The following is a 15,940-nucleotide window of genomic DNA, read 5'->3' on the forward strand; positions in this document are numbered from 1 at the left end:
GGGTATGAGTCATTCCTGATTGTGTCGTTCTTTCCGGTATGAGCCATTGCAACGAGCCACTTTAGACTTTCACCCTAATCAACCAATATTTCGTCTGCCAATGTAGCCGTGCGGTTTGGGGCTGCTTCCACCACGGGCACTAGGTCGGAACTCATGTTTCCATTGACTGCATACGTATATCAGCAATATTTCTAGAAAAAAAATAGTGGTATTTTTTTCTTTATGTGTTAACAATAGCCAGCTAAAATATATTCCGCAAAGCACTCATTCCAATACTTCAGTACTTTTTGTTCTAACACACACGTGCGCGCTACTGTATTTGATACAATGCACCATAATAATTTTGCATTGATTTCCGCCAGGCAGCTGTTCTTATTCTTAATGACGCCAGGAAACCGAGCCTGATGTCACCAAGCTCATTTGTGTAATCGGGAGCGCGCACAATGTTCTCGCACACCTTGTGTGATATACCGTAGCGCTGAGGTGCTTCTTGTATAACGTAGGAGAGTCCGTAGTAAAAGCAGAAGTGTACTGTTGAGCGCATGTGCTTAAGTTGATGAACTTGAATTGCGACAAGAAAACCCGTTGGAGCATTTGCACCTGCTTTAACAGAAGCGTACTGCACCATGAATATCCAGGCAGTTACTTTTTAACGGTGCCAAATTTTAATAGAGCAATGTAAATCTTGCTGACATTATTGCTATCATTCCAGTGTTGAAATTGGTAGCCTCTACATACGGAGTAAGCTGAGCAGTTGTTTTCGTAATAAACGAAGGTACGATAATTAAATTGTCAATAATTGATCTTAGGTGGGTAACGGACATGTGTAGCTTGGAGCCAGTCCGCGAGACTACCTAGCTGAGCGAATAATTAATAAACATGCTTCTATTCTACAAATCCTTTACAGATAAACTCTGAAAGCATAACTGACGCTGAAAAAGACCGTCTTTAAGGGCGACCTGACAGAGCCCAGCCTTTTGTGATAATGTGATCAATAGCATCACTCCGTGAGTACGTTCCCTGCGGACAGTGCACTTTTGATGTACATTTGTTTTGTTTTTTTTTTTCTAAATCAAGCAGTTTAAACCTTTGATGTCAATACAAAAGCGAACGTGTGCCGCCGAAAGCTGGCTTGGGCGAAGTAGGGGTGCACGACGCAATGATAGTGCAGATTTAGCGCGTCATCGCCGTCAAGACGCAAGGAAGATAACGAACGCGAACCGCTAGTAGCTCCTAGCGGGACCGTGCCGATGGTGATGGTGCCATCGAGACAAAATACAGGGTGGCAATACTGACTGTACAGGCGCTTTCACAGCGAAGCTGTGTACCTCTGCCCCGAAATGCATTTGTCGTGTCAGGGAGCAAGAATTTTGGCCGATCCTGGAGGTTGCGAAGTATCGGGCTGTCACGCGGCGGAGGTGAAGCAGGCTTCAAGTGCTCCGCCAATACTACTACCACTACTACTACTACTACTACTACTACTACTACTACTACTACTACTACTACTACTACTACTAATAATAATAATAATAATAATAATAATAATAAAGATGCATTGTTTCCCGTCGATGGGCATGCTGGAATCATTTGTGAACCGCACATGGTCTCACGCGCAGAAGGCATTGCCGCATATGCATAGGCGGAAATGTATGTACAACCATACAACATGACTCGTAAGAGGAGAGAGGCACCGACTGTGGAGTGCAGTGTCTGCCGTACAAACGAAAGACGAAATTATGATATCCACTGTCTATATATGTATATTCAGGCACACCTAAGTGTGGTACTGAGAAGTTCATTACCACGCACTTTGCATTGGTTAGCTGCGATGACACTACCTTTGTGATCATCATTGAAGACTTCAATGTGGGCATTTGAAAACCAGAAAATAAATGGTTCACTGAGTTTGTGCATGAAGAATTTGGTTTGGAGTGCTACACCACTCGAAGTAACTCAATTAACCAACAATGGTCGTGCATAGATTCTACTTTGGCCAAGACATCTGTCTAAGGTTGTAACCGGACCAACCCGTATATATCACAGTAATCACAGTAAGGCTATCGTCACTACCATTACCAAGTGGTGACAGTGACAAGAACTTTATTAGAGTGTCCTGAGGAACTTGATTAGGGGGCACCCGAAGGCTCCCCGATCAAGTTGGTGGCTCCACCCACTACGGGACAGGGAGATGGTGACTCTCCGCGACGTCGCGGGCCCTCTGGACGGCCTGTAGTTGGCTTGTGAAATCCGAGCTCTTCAGCAAGGCATCCCACTTGGACTCGTTATGAAAGTCGGAGCCCGCGTTGTACGGGCACAGCCAGAGCATGTGGTCGAAGGAGCAGCACGCGTGACCGCATTTGGAGCACGATTGCGGAAAGTTCGGGTCTATCCAACTAAGCGCTGTCGGGGTGAGGTACGATCTCGTCTGTAAAAGCCTGAAAGTAACAGCCTGAGCCCTGTTCAGTTTCGGACTGGGGGGAGGGAATTTTCTCCTGCTTTGTCTGTAATGTGACGTAATTTCGTGAAAGGTTGTAAGTTTATCTTTGAAGGGGCAATCCTGCGGGAGAGCCGGACTGCTAGATCTGGCGCGGTTCGTGAATTCACGCGCCAGGCAGTTGGCCCGCTCGTTAGGGTTGCAACCCGCTCGGTTAGTTGCATCGTCCATGTGTGCCGGGAACCATGCTATGTTGATATGACCTGCAGTTTCTTCTCGCGTATTAATACGATAACGATGTTGGCTGCGTGTTTACAAACTAGAGCGGACGAGAAAGCCCTGACCGCCGTGCGCGAGTCAGAGAAAATGGACGCCGGGCCTTTTGCGGCTTGAAGAGCCAAGGCTATCGCGGTTTCCTCCGCCTCGTTCGCGTGTTTGGCGTAGATTGATGCGGCGCTGATAAGCGTTCCGCGCGCGTCGACGACCGTGATTGCAAACCTGTCTTCGCTGCCGTATTTGGCGGCGTCAACGAAGAATGCATCTGCCCCGTAAGGATCTATTCGTCGAAGGATGGCTCTAGCCCGCGCTCTTCTGCGACCTTCGTTATATATTGGGTGGATGTTCCTCGGCACGGGCTCGACCTTTATACCTTCACGGGCTAATTGAGACAGGGGGTGTCTGTTGAGCGGAGCCTGCATAGGGAGTTGACCAGCTTCATCAAGAATTTTGATTCCCGGCTTAGTTGACGAAAGCCTGGAGATCTGTGCAATAAACTGTGCTTCAATTAATTCGTCTGTGGTATTGTGAATTCCAAGTTCAAGTAGTTTTAATGTGCTAGCGGATTGTGGAATACCGAGTATTCTTTTGACGCCGGACCTGATGAGTGTGTCGAGTTTGTTCTTTTCAATTTTGCTCCACTTGAGGTACGGTGCCGTGTAAGTAATGTGACTGATAAAGAAAGCTTGGAAGACCCTGAGTAGGTTGTCCTCCTTGAGTCCCCCCCTTTTGCTTGCGATTCTAGTTATGAGTCTTGGTATGTTTTTCGCCTGCGCGCTCAGCTTGTTTAAAGCTTCTGCATTACAGCCTTTGGCGTTGATTAGAAGTCCTAAAATTTTGATGGAGTTCACCCTCGGAATGGGGTGCCCTTCTCGTGTTGTAATTTCGACTGGCAGCGTTTCCAGAGTGGTGAAATTAAATACAAGACCGCTTGTGTAATCCTGTGTGATGTGCTAGAGCTTAGCTGGTCATCCATCTTCACAGAGTGGAATGGCTTCTAATATTTTTTTTCCTTTTTGCGTCGGTTTCGCTTTCAGAAAGTGATAATATTGTCACAGTCGGTAATGTTCTCGATGGACGATTTCCCTTGTGCAGTCTGTCGTCGCGACCAGTCGAGTAACCTTGGAATTCAAACTGTCTGTTCCATCAACCGATCGGACACCTATGCCTTTCCTACGGTCCCTCATTCGTGACGGCAGTGCCCCTCTCGACCTTTTCGCAATCCAGCGAATAGCGAACATCTATATGGTATATATATATGGATATATATATCATAGAGAACCATAGAGCCATAGATTCCATAGATCGGCCGATTTGTTGCAACTGCCGAGGCGCTGCAGCCACATTTCCCCTCACTACCGCAATACCTGGACGTCATCCCAATATCAATCTGCGTTCCAACCTTACCACCGGTCACCAGGTACTCGTATAGTACAGGAACATTCCATAGAGCCATCGAACTCTACTAAGGCGTCCTCATCTACACGGCAGAGTCGTTCACCTTCACCACGACGACCTCTGTCTCACTCACTCCCTGTTTGCAGTTCTCCTTCGCCCATGTACCGGCGCTCTACGGGAAACTGAAGGGTGCAGCTCCTTGGAGTGACGCTGCTAGAACGATCCCGACTGCAATTGCTCTACTGACCTTGCCGACGGATACGGATTTACTTGATGTGTACGTAGATGGTGTCCCTTCACTGCTCTGCTAGATGCAGGCGCGTGCATCTCTGCGATGAGCGACCAGCTTCGTAGACGGTTCACTAAAGTTTCGCAATTTTCAACTTTGACTTCTGATATTACGCCTTCTCCTGTTGACGTCTTCTTTGCCGGCTGTCTTTCCTCACCTAACAAACATGGTTGCTCCCGAACTTTCGCCTCACCACGCCGACCAGCGACATCCTTTACTTGGGTCGCCCGTTAGGACAGACCTCTCTCACGACCCACTGTATTGATACCGGTGACGCACACCCTATTCACAAGCGACCATGTCATGGTCCTTGCACAAACGACAAACAATTCAAACGGAGGTCAGGAACATGATCTCGAGAAGTCGTGGAACTGTCATTCAGTCCTTGGGCGTCCAATGTCGTTCTAGTTAAAAGGAAGGACGCCAGCTGGCGCTTCTGCGTGGATTACCAGCGCCTCAACAAAATCACCAAGAAAGGCGTTTATCCTCTACCAGCCGTTGATGACGCCTCCAACTGCCTCCACGGTGCAAAGTACTTTTCTTCCATCCATCTTTGTTCCGGATACTGGCAGATTGCTGTTGACAACATAGATTGAGAGAACATCGCGTTTATAACACCTGATGGCTTATATCATTTCAAAGTCATGCCTTTCAGCTTATGTGATGCTCCAGCTATTTTTTAACGCATGATGGACACACTCTTTCATGAGCTCAAGTGGTCCATCTGTATTTGTTACTTAGATGACGCCTTGATTTTTGCTCCTGCATTCGCCACGTACCTGGGGTGCCTCTCGCACATTATTTCTGCTTTTCTCAATGCTGGCCTTCAAATTCATTCTTCTAAATGCCACTTCGGACGCAGTCAAATTACTATTCTCGGTTATCTTGTTGATTCATCTGTTGCGCGCCCAGACCCGGGCAAAGTTCGTGCCGTACGGATGCTTCCCGTGCCAAATGTGCTAAATATATCCGGAGCTTCGTGGGCCTGTGCTCGTACTTCCGCCGCCGCATGTACAATTTTGCGGAGGTCACCCGCCCTCTGCTCTTGTGAAGGCAGACGTTTCATTTTCTTGGGGTCCTGAACAAGCAACTGCCTACTCGGAGTTTATCTCTCTCTTAACATTTCCATTCCTTCTTGCGCACTCCGACCAGACTGCTCCAACAGGAGTCCGCACTGATGCCAGTGGTCATGGAATCGGTGCCTGTTTTTGCGAACGTCAACGACGCCACGACCACGTCATTGCCTGCGCCAGCTGTCTGCTTTCTCCAGATGAGTGCAATTAGTTCATTACTGAACGTGAGTGCTTTGCACTTCTCTAGGCAGTGGCAAAATCTCACCCTTACCTGTATGGTCGGCCCTTTACATTCACGAAAGACCACCATGCGCTCTGCTGGCTTTCGTCCCTCAAAGACCCTACCGGTCACCTAGGCCACTGGGCGCTACGCCTACAGGAATACTCGTACACGGTTGCTTGTGCGAGTTTACACCAACATGCCAACTGCTAATACTACCACCTAGACGATGCTCCTGATGTTCCTGTGTGCTATGCTTCTGCTTCTGCATTTTCGCTATGTGCTTCGCTGACCTCGCTACCGAAGAGTGCTGAGATCCGGTATACGTGGCATCATGTACAAGCTCACATCTAGATCATGTGATCCTTCTCTTGTTGATCCTTCTGTCCAAGCTGTACGATCTACCAACTTTTCGTCACTTCGGGGAATCAGTACGTACGACCGTGTCCGGCAACGATTCTTACGGCCTGGTCTGTACCGATCGGCCCGCCGCTACGTCGCTTCTTGTGAGTTGCGTCAACTACAGAAGAAGCGATCTGTTCTCACTGATGGTTTACTCCTACCTCTTGGCAATCCTACCGAACCCTTTTATCGCGTTGGTGTACGACTGTTGGCCCCTTTCCCCACATCTTGCTGATGCAACAAATGGACTGCCGTCGCAACTGATTCTACAACTTGGTTCGGGTTCACCAGAGCCCTTCCAACAGACGTAGCCTACTTCCTCTTGCACAACATCATGTTCACCACGGCGCTTCTCGTCAACTTCTTACCGACAGGGGTCGCTCCTTCCTCTCTACAGTTGTGGTCTACTTGCTCCGCTCCTGTTCTACCAAACATAAACTTCGTACAGCATCCCACCCTCAGACGAACGATCTTAGGGGGCGGCTTATTCGATCAATAACGGACAAGCTCTCCATGTGTGTTTCTGAAAACCATCTTGATTCAGATATTGCTCTCACTTTTGTCACATTCGCCTACAATTAATCACGCTACGACACTATAGGTTACTCGCCATTTTATTCCTTGTACGGCCGAGATCCAGTATTGCCTTTTTACAATACTGCCTACTACTCAAGAGCCCGTGTTTCAGTATACCCGCCATGTAATTGCTCGAGCCCAAGAAACATGCCTAGTTGCTCACCGTCGCCTTTGTGCTTCTTAGAAAACGCAGAAAAGCATTTGTGACATTAGTCACCGGACGCCGATTATGTTCCCAGGGATCTTGTCCTTCGGCGATCTCCCAGCCGCCGCTTCGACCGCTCGAAAAAACTAATGTCCCGCTATTCCGGCCTTACCGGGTCCTTTGTCAGGTAAGCGACGTAACCTATGAGATCTCTCCGACCGCACCTACTACTCGCTCCATCCAGGCATCCCATGACGCCGTACTTGTCGGCTGCCTAAAACGCTACTAGTCCGTTTCAGCATAAAAGTCAGCGGAATGGCGCTTCCATGCCAGGTGGAAATACGTTACACAGTTCTGCACAACGCTGAGGAAGATGAGCAGGAGCTTGGGACTGAAGAAGACAATGCTTCAGAAACTAGACTGCAGTAATTGTCTTTGCCAATTACTGTAAATTACTCCTGATTCTGTAACTTACAAAAAATTAAATTATGGAGCTTTACCTGCCAAAACCACCATCTGATTATGAGGCACGCCATAGTGGAGGACTCAGGAAAATTTCGACCACCTGGGATTCTTCAACGTACACCAAAATCTAAGTACAAGGGTGTTTTCGCATTTTCACCCCCATCGAATTGCGGCCCCCATACTGTAAATACGCTACCCGTCTTGCTTCTTCTTTCAGCAATAATATTCTAAATCGAACCTAACCGGAAGCTTTAGCTCCTACATGGGAAATGAACAATGGTTTCTTCTCACAATCACTGCACCGAAATTAATTAGTTATGTTGAACTCACAAGAGACCGTTAAAATGAGATTGCAGAAACCACGAATTTTTATTTAACTTCCACTTTTTTAAATTCTGAAAATATGCGAAATTTAAAGAAACGCTACCTGAAGTATACAACCCCGCACCTCACCAACAAAAAATAATGTCGCAATTCTCTAAGCTGCACCTAATATTTCATTTATTGCGGACGAAAATGATATAACATATGCCACCCTTAAGTACACCACTAATTCCTGAATGTGGCATTCGCAAAACCTTGACAAGCATTGTAACAACCTCACATACATCATAAATTCATACGTCAAACTTGCCCGATTGAGCTGCTCCAATATAGAGATGTGATACCAGTTTTTGATGCTAACAAGCGGATTTGTAAACTTCGTACTTCTATTCTTTTTTCAGATTTACTGATTTCCGACGTCTTGTCAATACTTCTATATGGCCTAAATCAAAATTATTTCTGCTGCAATCACTGATTTAACGTTCTCTCTTAAATGCTACACGTTCTCTCTTAAATGCAACAATTCTCATTCAGGTCATTGAGCTGTTTTCGCACAAAATCATGCCTTTTACATGTATTTGAGCGGCCGGCATCGAAGATAGGCCCTAGCTAAAGCTTCCTCTTATTCAATCATACCGGTTCTACCGGAAACCCACGAAACACAAAGCTGACTATATGGAAGCCCACGGCTGCAGTGGTGTACAAATAATAGGAAAATACAACGAAGGAAACCAAAGGGAAGCTTTGCGGGAGCCATTATCTCGGCCAGACATCTCACACGGAATGCCAACGAGCTGTCTGGCAAGGTGTCTAACAAAATCGTCGATTCATTGCCAGTCGGGCAAGTAGCAGATAAGGCCGATACTTGAGCGCGCTCGTTTTCAAGTACCGAGGTGAAGCAACAGTCTCAGGGTGCGCTTCTTTTTATTATGTTTTCTTTTGTTGTGCGTCATGGCATACGTCACGGCGCGAATTTCAAATCATTAAGGTGGATACGCCACGTGGTGGCGAAAAATGAAACCAAACGCTTGTCCAGAATTCCTGGGTATGGGCTTCATTGAATGGCAACTTACAATGTCAGTCTAAGTTTAGGACTATAGACAAATTGGCTACCTAGTTTTTCATTTTTATCTGCGTGCCGTGTGGAAAAGAAATTGTCGTGAAAAGAGAGGCTAGGTGGACCGGACAGACGCTCATTTAGCAGCTGAGGATTACATAGTGAGCAACTGTCCTGTGCGTTTGCCTCGCTTCTTCCGACAATTTTTTTTTCTGCCACTGAGCAGAATTATCACTTTAAGTGCCTGGGTATTTACTTTCGGTAAGCACAAAGTGAGAACACCGACGTCAAAATGCTGCCAAGGACAACATCGAGATGATACGGTGCCGTTACAGAATACACACGTGTCAAAAACCACGACATCTTCAATGATAGCTTTCCAGCCAGATGACATGGTGTGACGTCAGCAACGCTCATTTAGTGGACATGGTTCCGCAGGGGGCCTTTAAAGCAACATGGCTTCTTGACCAAAACGCGAAACTTGGGCGTTTTGATCGAGTGACCGCGAAGAGCATGTCTGTGAACGTAGCGCGTACTGCTGCATAATTATTGTAGCGTAAAAGCAGGGGCAAGATAAATACATTCTGTTGAACGCTTTCGCAATGCAGATGTGAGTGCGGTCGCAAAGTAAGCCGCATCAGAGACTCTACGCCCGAGACCTCACAAATAATTGAAAGTGTGTAGGACAGCGATGTAAATTTCAGTGACATTTCAAAAAGAAATGCTGAGAGTACTTTTGTAGGCTGTGCTAATTTAGTTTGAGAATGACGCGTATGTAAATACAATCATAATCAGGACGTCTATAATTCACAAACGCTTGAACTATAGTGTGCACAGCACCAGCAGATAAATTGATGTCGTAATTTTTTTGACGCACTGCTGTCACCGCTGTTTGATCTCGCACATCTCACTTTTCAGACGGAGCAGACAGTACTCGCCAGCCTAACTGAACTTACCAACGCCCTCAACGCTGACCTGCACAAGGGCATCAAGTACTACAACCCAGTGTTTGAGACGTAAGATTTCGATGCTTCCTCAACTTATGATTACCGTGCTCTGTGATCCTAGACAATCGAATTGTTCGATTGTGTAATTTGCTACATTCCGATGGCTTAGAATACATTGATGTGCCACGCACTCCTTAGTAGTAGGCAGGTCATTCTCTGACGCATTGCGAGAAGAAATAATCGTTTACCGGCAGCAACTTGTGGTGTCACGAATGTGCCTGTTTCTTGCTGTGTTAGGAACCGTTTCAGCTTATTTCTTAAGGTGCACCAGACTACGAAAACCAAACAACTTCGCCGCAACACTGAACTCCACCTAAACTTCACCGACGTGAGGCATCGCGTCTGTGTCGTTCGCCGTTAGGAGTTGCCTTCGTGAAGTCTCGCACAATGTTAATTGGATTGACAGACAGTGCTACTATGCGGGCTTAGAACGACAGAAAAGCGGAGCTAGTTGATAAGGATTCATAATGCAAAGAAGGGGTAAAGGCGTGCAGACCTGGGCGCAAGGGAAGACAAGTGAACAGCATGAACGCCGACTATCAACTGAATTAAGCACTGAGGCGAATGAAGAAGACAGAAAACTCATCTGCGCATGCTCTGGAATGGTATCACCACATGACAATCAAGTACACGTTCCGGTCTACGTGAGAGAGAACTGTTAATGCATTTCATCTCTTCCTTATATAAGGTAATCGAAGGTTGACTCACGCACGCACTTCCACCATTATTCATATGGCATTCCTCGACCATAAGAGGCGTATCTTCATTCTTATGCCTGTAAAATATAGCGCATTCATCTAACTAAGGCGTGCAGTTACAATCTTGGCAGTCTTGTCAATGTAAGGAAAGATTAGAAGGCGACGCGCCGGTTAACGATCTTTTATGTTCCATTAGGCTCTGATTGATACACGACCCCGTTTTCCCTGCATAAAAATGGCCACAGCTAAAGAAAACTTTATACACCGCACTCATACGACATTCAGTAAAATTGTTGTTCTTGATGTGTTTTACTTGACAAATATCTGTTCTTTTTCTGCATTTCAACTGCTCCTTGTTTCTCTGCACGGTAGTGCGCATATCTTGCCTAGCTTATAGGGAGCAGTGAAAACAACATTAACACCATACATACTTGCAACTTTTTTAAGCGTGTGCGATACTGAATGAATGTAAGGAATAGCAACTACATTTGTCCTGCTATTACTGCCTTTTGTAATCACGTCCGTCCCCCTTGAAATGAACTTCTTTAGGCGTTCAGCCACAGTGGCCACTGCTACGCTAGGATACCCTGCTTCTAAAAGGCGCCGAACCTGTGCATTAAAACTGGCGCTCATTTTGTGCATGCGTGATGTGGTTATGGAAGACTTCAGGCACGACATGGCAAGTCCGTTTTTTACTACTTTGGAGTGCTTGTTTTGAAAGTTTAACCATGGCTTCGAAGATCTAGGGGACTACTGCCAATACACATGGTTTTGTTCGAAGACCAAGGAAACGTCTAGAAACTATTACGCGTCTCTGAGGAAATTCCTTGGTAAACTCTAATACTCCTCTATTAAGTTTAACTTGCTCACATACTGAGATAGCAGCGGAATAAAATTCGTCCCTAATGCAGAAAATCAGGTAATCATCAACGTAACGAAAACACCTTAATAACAAGGCCTCCTCTAAGCAGCTGCCAATCTTGCTATGCGATGTGTGCGGTTGCAAGGACGACGCCGATCATTTATTGTGCTACGGGCAGCGTCCTTGATTTGATCTTCAAGGGCAGTCGTTCTGCGACGCATGGCACCTGGTGGACGAAGGACCGCTGTTCGTCGAAGCACTATACATGAAAAACCGCCCCCATCGCTCCTCAGCCCTCAGAGCAGTAAATTAGCGCACCCTTGTGCTCGTTCAGGAACGACAGGCCTGTGCGAAATTTTTTTTTCATTGCGTGGGGCTGCGGGCGCGCTCGCACGCATTTACCGAGTGTTTGTTGCCTCGCTGTCTAACTTTGTTTTAATGCGCGATGATTATATGGCCCATTGAGCGAAAATCCGTCATCGTCGGCGTGACTGAAAGGTGGTACCAAAAATAGCCGACGGCGCAGAGAGTAAAAACACGTACAAAATGCTCCATGTGACGTCCAATTGCTCAGGGAGATTCCTGTAAACGAAGTAAATTAATGGCTTTGAAGAGGAAATCTTGCCGAATTTTGGCCTGGGCAGGAATCGAGCCCGGGCAACCGGGGTATACGAGACGACCACGCTACCCCTACGCTGCGGCGGCTCTGTTTTTTTTTTTCTTTCATGGTATTCATTACAGTAGCATGCAACCCGATAAAACAGTCACCAGTTGTGCGCTGTCGTACAGTGGTGGGCGCAATGACAGCCACACGCAGAAAAGGCAGCGTTCATGCGTTGAGCGGAAACGTGAGTTGCACTTTACAAGGGTGGTAGGGATAGGCACCTCACCAGAATGCGGTACCAGTCTGGTTGAATAGTAAACATCCTGTAGTAAACATGTTTTAAGTGCACAGTCATCTGGATGAAATGCACCCTTGTAGGTAGAACCGGTTCGGCGTTGCGGTCCATCGCACGCATTTTCCACAAACTGTGCATTGTGCAATTCCCATGAAAATAAAAAGAAGCATGTCGAAAGGTGCATTATGATCAGAGGTCGGCAGCAGCTATCGCAAAGCATGAGCGTTGATTTTAAAGTCCTTCTTTAAAGTCTGTTGGAGGACATCCCCTCACGATTATGACTGACTAAACGTGTGGCCTAGTGCGTGCGTCATGGGGCACATGACGGCGCAGCCAATGGGGACAGGGTGGCGCCACGTCATGAGCGTACAAAATTACCGCGTCCGTGACGTTGAGAAGTCTACCAACGATATCCTGCTTTCGCATTTCCACATGTAGGCAGTCCTAAGTGTCTCTGCCGAATGGTTTATTCCCTTTTGTTTTCCTTCTCCCCATATAATGCAGCCAATCGGAAGGTTTTATGGTTAAGAACCCTGCCTACTGCACTCTTCTGTTTCCTCCTCCCCTTTTGTCATTCCTGTAATGCCTTTTAATGACTCAGGCCAATAGGACTTGATATGGCCTACTTGTTTGAAGATTGGTATTGTTGCCAAATGCTTATGCAACCACCAGTTAGTACGTAATGATTTGTGAGTATCCTTAAAGATGAATACTATTCCTTACTATGCTATGCTAAGCGGCGGTGTATTGTGTCGATCGGTATCTGTTTCTTAAATAACTTGTTTCCTCTCGCATTGCTATCCTTATCAGAAAGGCTGGTTGAAGCTACAGAGCTTATTGTTCTTCGAACTCGGACTCGCGCGGAGTTTATTTTATATCACATTTTGCTCAGATACGTCTTGCTAGTGTCACAGCTGCCGATCCCCCAGCGTGCTTTGCAATTTGGAATAATACTGTCCAAAACCACAAATTCGATAACATTTCTTTTTTTCAGGTACGTGGGTGTCACCTACACGGGAGTCGTGTACAAGCAGCTGGAGAAATTGGTACGTGCTTGCACTTAGCCTCTTTGGGTTTTCTTAAGCGGGGGCGAGGTGTGTGCATGGCTGGCACGTCCGTCATCAATCTGTCCCTTAGGCTGCTTGAGAACGGCTTTGCTGGCAGCGTTATTTGTGGGAGAAGTGATGTTCTTAGCCCCAGAACTGTGCCCGGGAGTTAAAGAACACTTTTCTTTTTGCCACTGGTCAAACTTTGCTTCTGTGTTCACCACCCTCTCTCTTTTACCCGCACGCTGCGATAGCTGCGAGAGCGTGTCGCCAGGAAGCTGTGTCCGGAGGTAGGTCACCGTTTTTTTTTTCAAAGCTTCCTTCCCCGGAACATTCTTTTTAGTGAATCAGTTCCACAGAAAACCTGAACGTGGGCGAACTTTTTTATTATTTTTATTCGTTCAGTTGTTGTTCTTTTTTGCATCGAACTTCCTACACGCTGCTCAATTCCGTGGAACTGATTCTCTTTACTCACGGCTCTAGGGCTTGGACTCGCTCGATTAATTGCACCTTGTGCAATTAATCTCCATCTCCATCTCCAATTGATCTCCATCTGCTAGCGTCCTGGTTGGCTCAGATGTAGATATTCCTGCTAGCATCTGACAACTTGAGACGCAGGTTCTACTTCTCAGTTAGCGCCCACTTTAGGCATTCATATTTCCTTAAATGTCAGGTTACCCAGTCAGGTTACCCATGAAGCGAATGGCGTTACATCAGTAGAAGTAGGTTTGTGTAGTGATTAATAAGTGGAAGGGAATAAAACTGCTGTAAACTTACCTCACGATGATCGGGTTAACCCGGTGCAATGACCGTACGTTGCCAGTGCACAGAGAACTTACTTTTTTTTTTTCTCGCGACCTGCTCCCCACCCTTTTGCACAGGCTGGCGCAGAGCTTCCAGCCAAGGTGCAGGAAGTTTGCGGCCAGGTGAATGCCATTGACTCGGCGGCGCAAGAGCTGTCGCAGGAGCACATCTCCATGGGTGCTGCCCTGTTTGAGCTGTACATGGCCCTGCAGGAGTTCGTGCGCTTTCGTGAACACATCCCGCACGAGTGAGTATAATCTTGCGGGAAACGTTTAGAGGTCGCTACGAAACTAGTTACTATCCGGGAATACACTGCTCGGGTCGAAACGCGTATCTGTTACGAGGCTCTTTGGGCATGGATGCCGATACTTAGGCAAAGCGTGAATGTGAGAGGCCAGGATACGAAGCCCTTTTGGTACGGCAACACACAAATAAAAACTGTGTTTACAGCAAAGTGCGCAAAAAGAAAGGACAAAAATAAGTGAAACTTACCGGCTTACGGTAATAACCCGGAACAAAAAAAAAGTCAGCATGACTTCATTCAAAGCGCTGATAGAGTATGACGCGAAGCGTGGTGGGAAATACACATGGAAAGATTGATCGCCATTGGAACAAAAGGGGACGACTAAGGGTGGCTGCAGTACGCGGTGGCTCAGCGGCCCAAGCAGGCAAATCCGGGCGACGGAGTTCGCAGTGTTTCCTGGTCGAGCCCAGGTGAACGCCAGGTACTCACACCAACGTCAGGCTTGCCGCTTCCAGTGGAGGCAGCGAAGAGGAGGCCACAGTTGCCCCAGAGGGAGGCGCCTTGGGCTCGGTTGGAGTCGCGAAACACGGGCCCGCAGCTTGACAGGTTCCTGAGGCATCCGATCCAGTGGCTTTATCTTCTCCCCTGCCTGGCTGGTATTCCTGTTGCTCTACCCACTCTGGCGGATCGGCCATGAATCGAGCGGGGAAAATACTGCTATCAATCTTCTTCGTTGAATAAATTCAAGGGAAATGAAATAGGTATCTTGCAAACAGGATTTAAAGTCTTTACTGTTACAGATATCAATAATAAATTGCATAAATTTTGCATAAAAGCTAATTATGTAGGCATAATAAATGTAAAGAAAAATTTGAGCATGCAGTTCTTTTTTGTCTCACGCAGAAACATGCAGAGGGCTTCACAAACGTTCCTGTGGCTGTAACCCGGTAGGGTAACCACAAGGGCAAGAATTAAAGGAAGAGCTGAATTTAAAGCCAAGGTTTTGGAAGGCTTCTTCTAAAAATATTTTTCCTTGACTAATGTAACGGCAGCATGTCAATAACGACTGTTGCAGAAATTCGCTTTCGTTACATAAAGGGCGCAAAGGTCATGCAGCCAGACCAGACCTGCGGAGGTAAAAGTTCGGCGGGGGGACTCGGCACCGTAGTCTCGTATTCGTTGCTTCAACTTTTATACTCGCACACCATTTCTTGTTCCAAGGAAAATTGATATGTGGGAATTCAGCCAATTTAGCATTGACAGCGATGGCTGCGGGAAGTTATTTGCAGTAGTATATTTTCTCGATCGCACCGCAGTGATGAAAGCTGACGTATAGGCAAAATGGGAATTATAGGACCACCGTGGCATGCTACTACACGAGTGCATCTCCATATTCGTCTAAGGCTAGGCCTTTGTGGCTTGACACCGGCACTAAAGGGACCGAGACGTCAGTGTATTGGGAGAACAAAATGTAGACTGTTTTCAATGAATTTTACAAGTTTTTGGGGATGAGGTTAGTGAATTGGAACAGGGAGAGACTGGTCAAGAAGAGACTGGTCTCGCGACCTTCCTGTTCTAATTCTCGTTTCTTTTGTTCTTTCGTCGGAGACTGTAACTCTATAATTACCCGTAGCGTTCTTGTTATATTGCGCCTACACTCGCTCCTGGCCACACAAGTTCAAGTTCATTTATCTACCACATACATGGAGTTTAACATAAGT

General features: G+C 46.7%; 1 protein-coding gene across 3 annotated transcripts in view; it reads left to right on the top strand.

Moving 5' to 3' along the window:
• The window catches only part of LOC142590225 (BAI1-associated protein 3-like), a 517,523-nt gene that overhangs the window by 461,796 nt on the left and 39,787 nt on the right, over nucleotides 1–15,940 (top strand). For 2 of the 3 annotated variants that reach the window (XM_075702153.1, XM_075702154.1), the window contains exons 17-19: nucleotides 9,578–9,675; nucleotides 13,120–13,171; nucleotides 14,053–14,222. In XM_075702153.1, the coding sequence (XP_075558268.1) occupies nucleotides 9,578–9,675; nucleotides 13,120–13,171; nucleotides 14,053–14,222 (320 nt within the window). Of the gene's footprint in view, nucleotides 1–9,577; nucleotides 9,676–13,119; nucleotides 13,172–13,425; nucleotides 13,462–14,052; nucleotides 14,223–15,940 lie in introns of all 3 variants that reach the window. The other variant, XM_075702152.1, reaches the window with a different exon arrangement.

The sequence above is a fragment of the Dermacentor variabilis genome, chromosome 8 (genome assembly GCF_050947875.1).
Source record: "Dermacentor variabilis isolate Ectoservices chromosome 8, ASM5094787v1, whole genome shotgun sequence".
Taxonomy (NCBI): Eukaryota; Metazoa; Arthropoda; class Arachnida; order Ixodida; family Ixodidae; genus Dermacentor; species Dermacentor variabilis.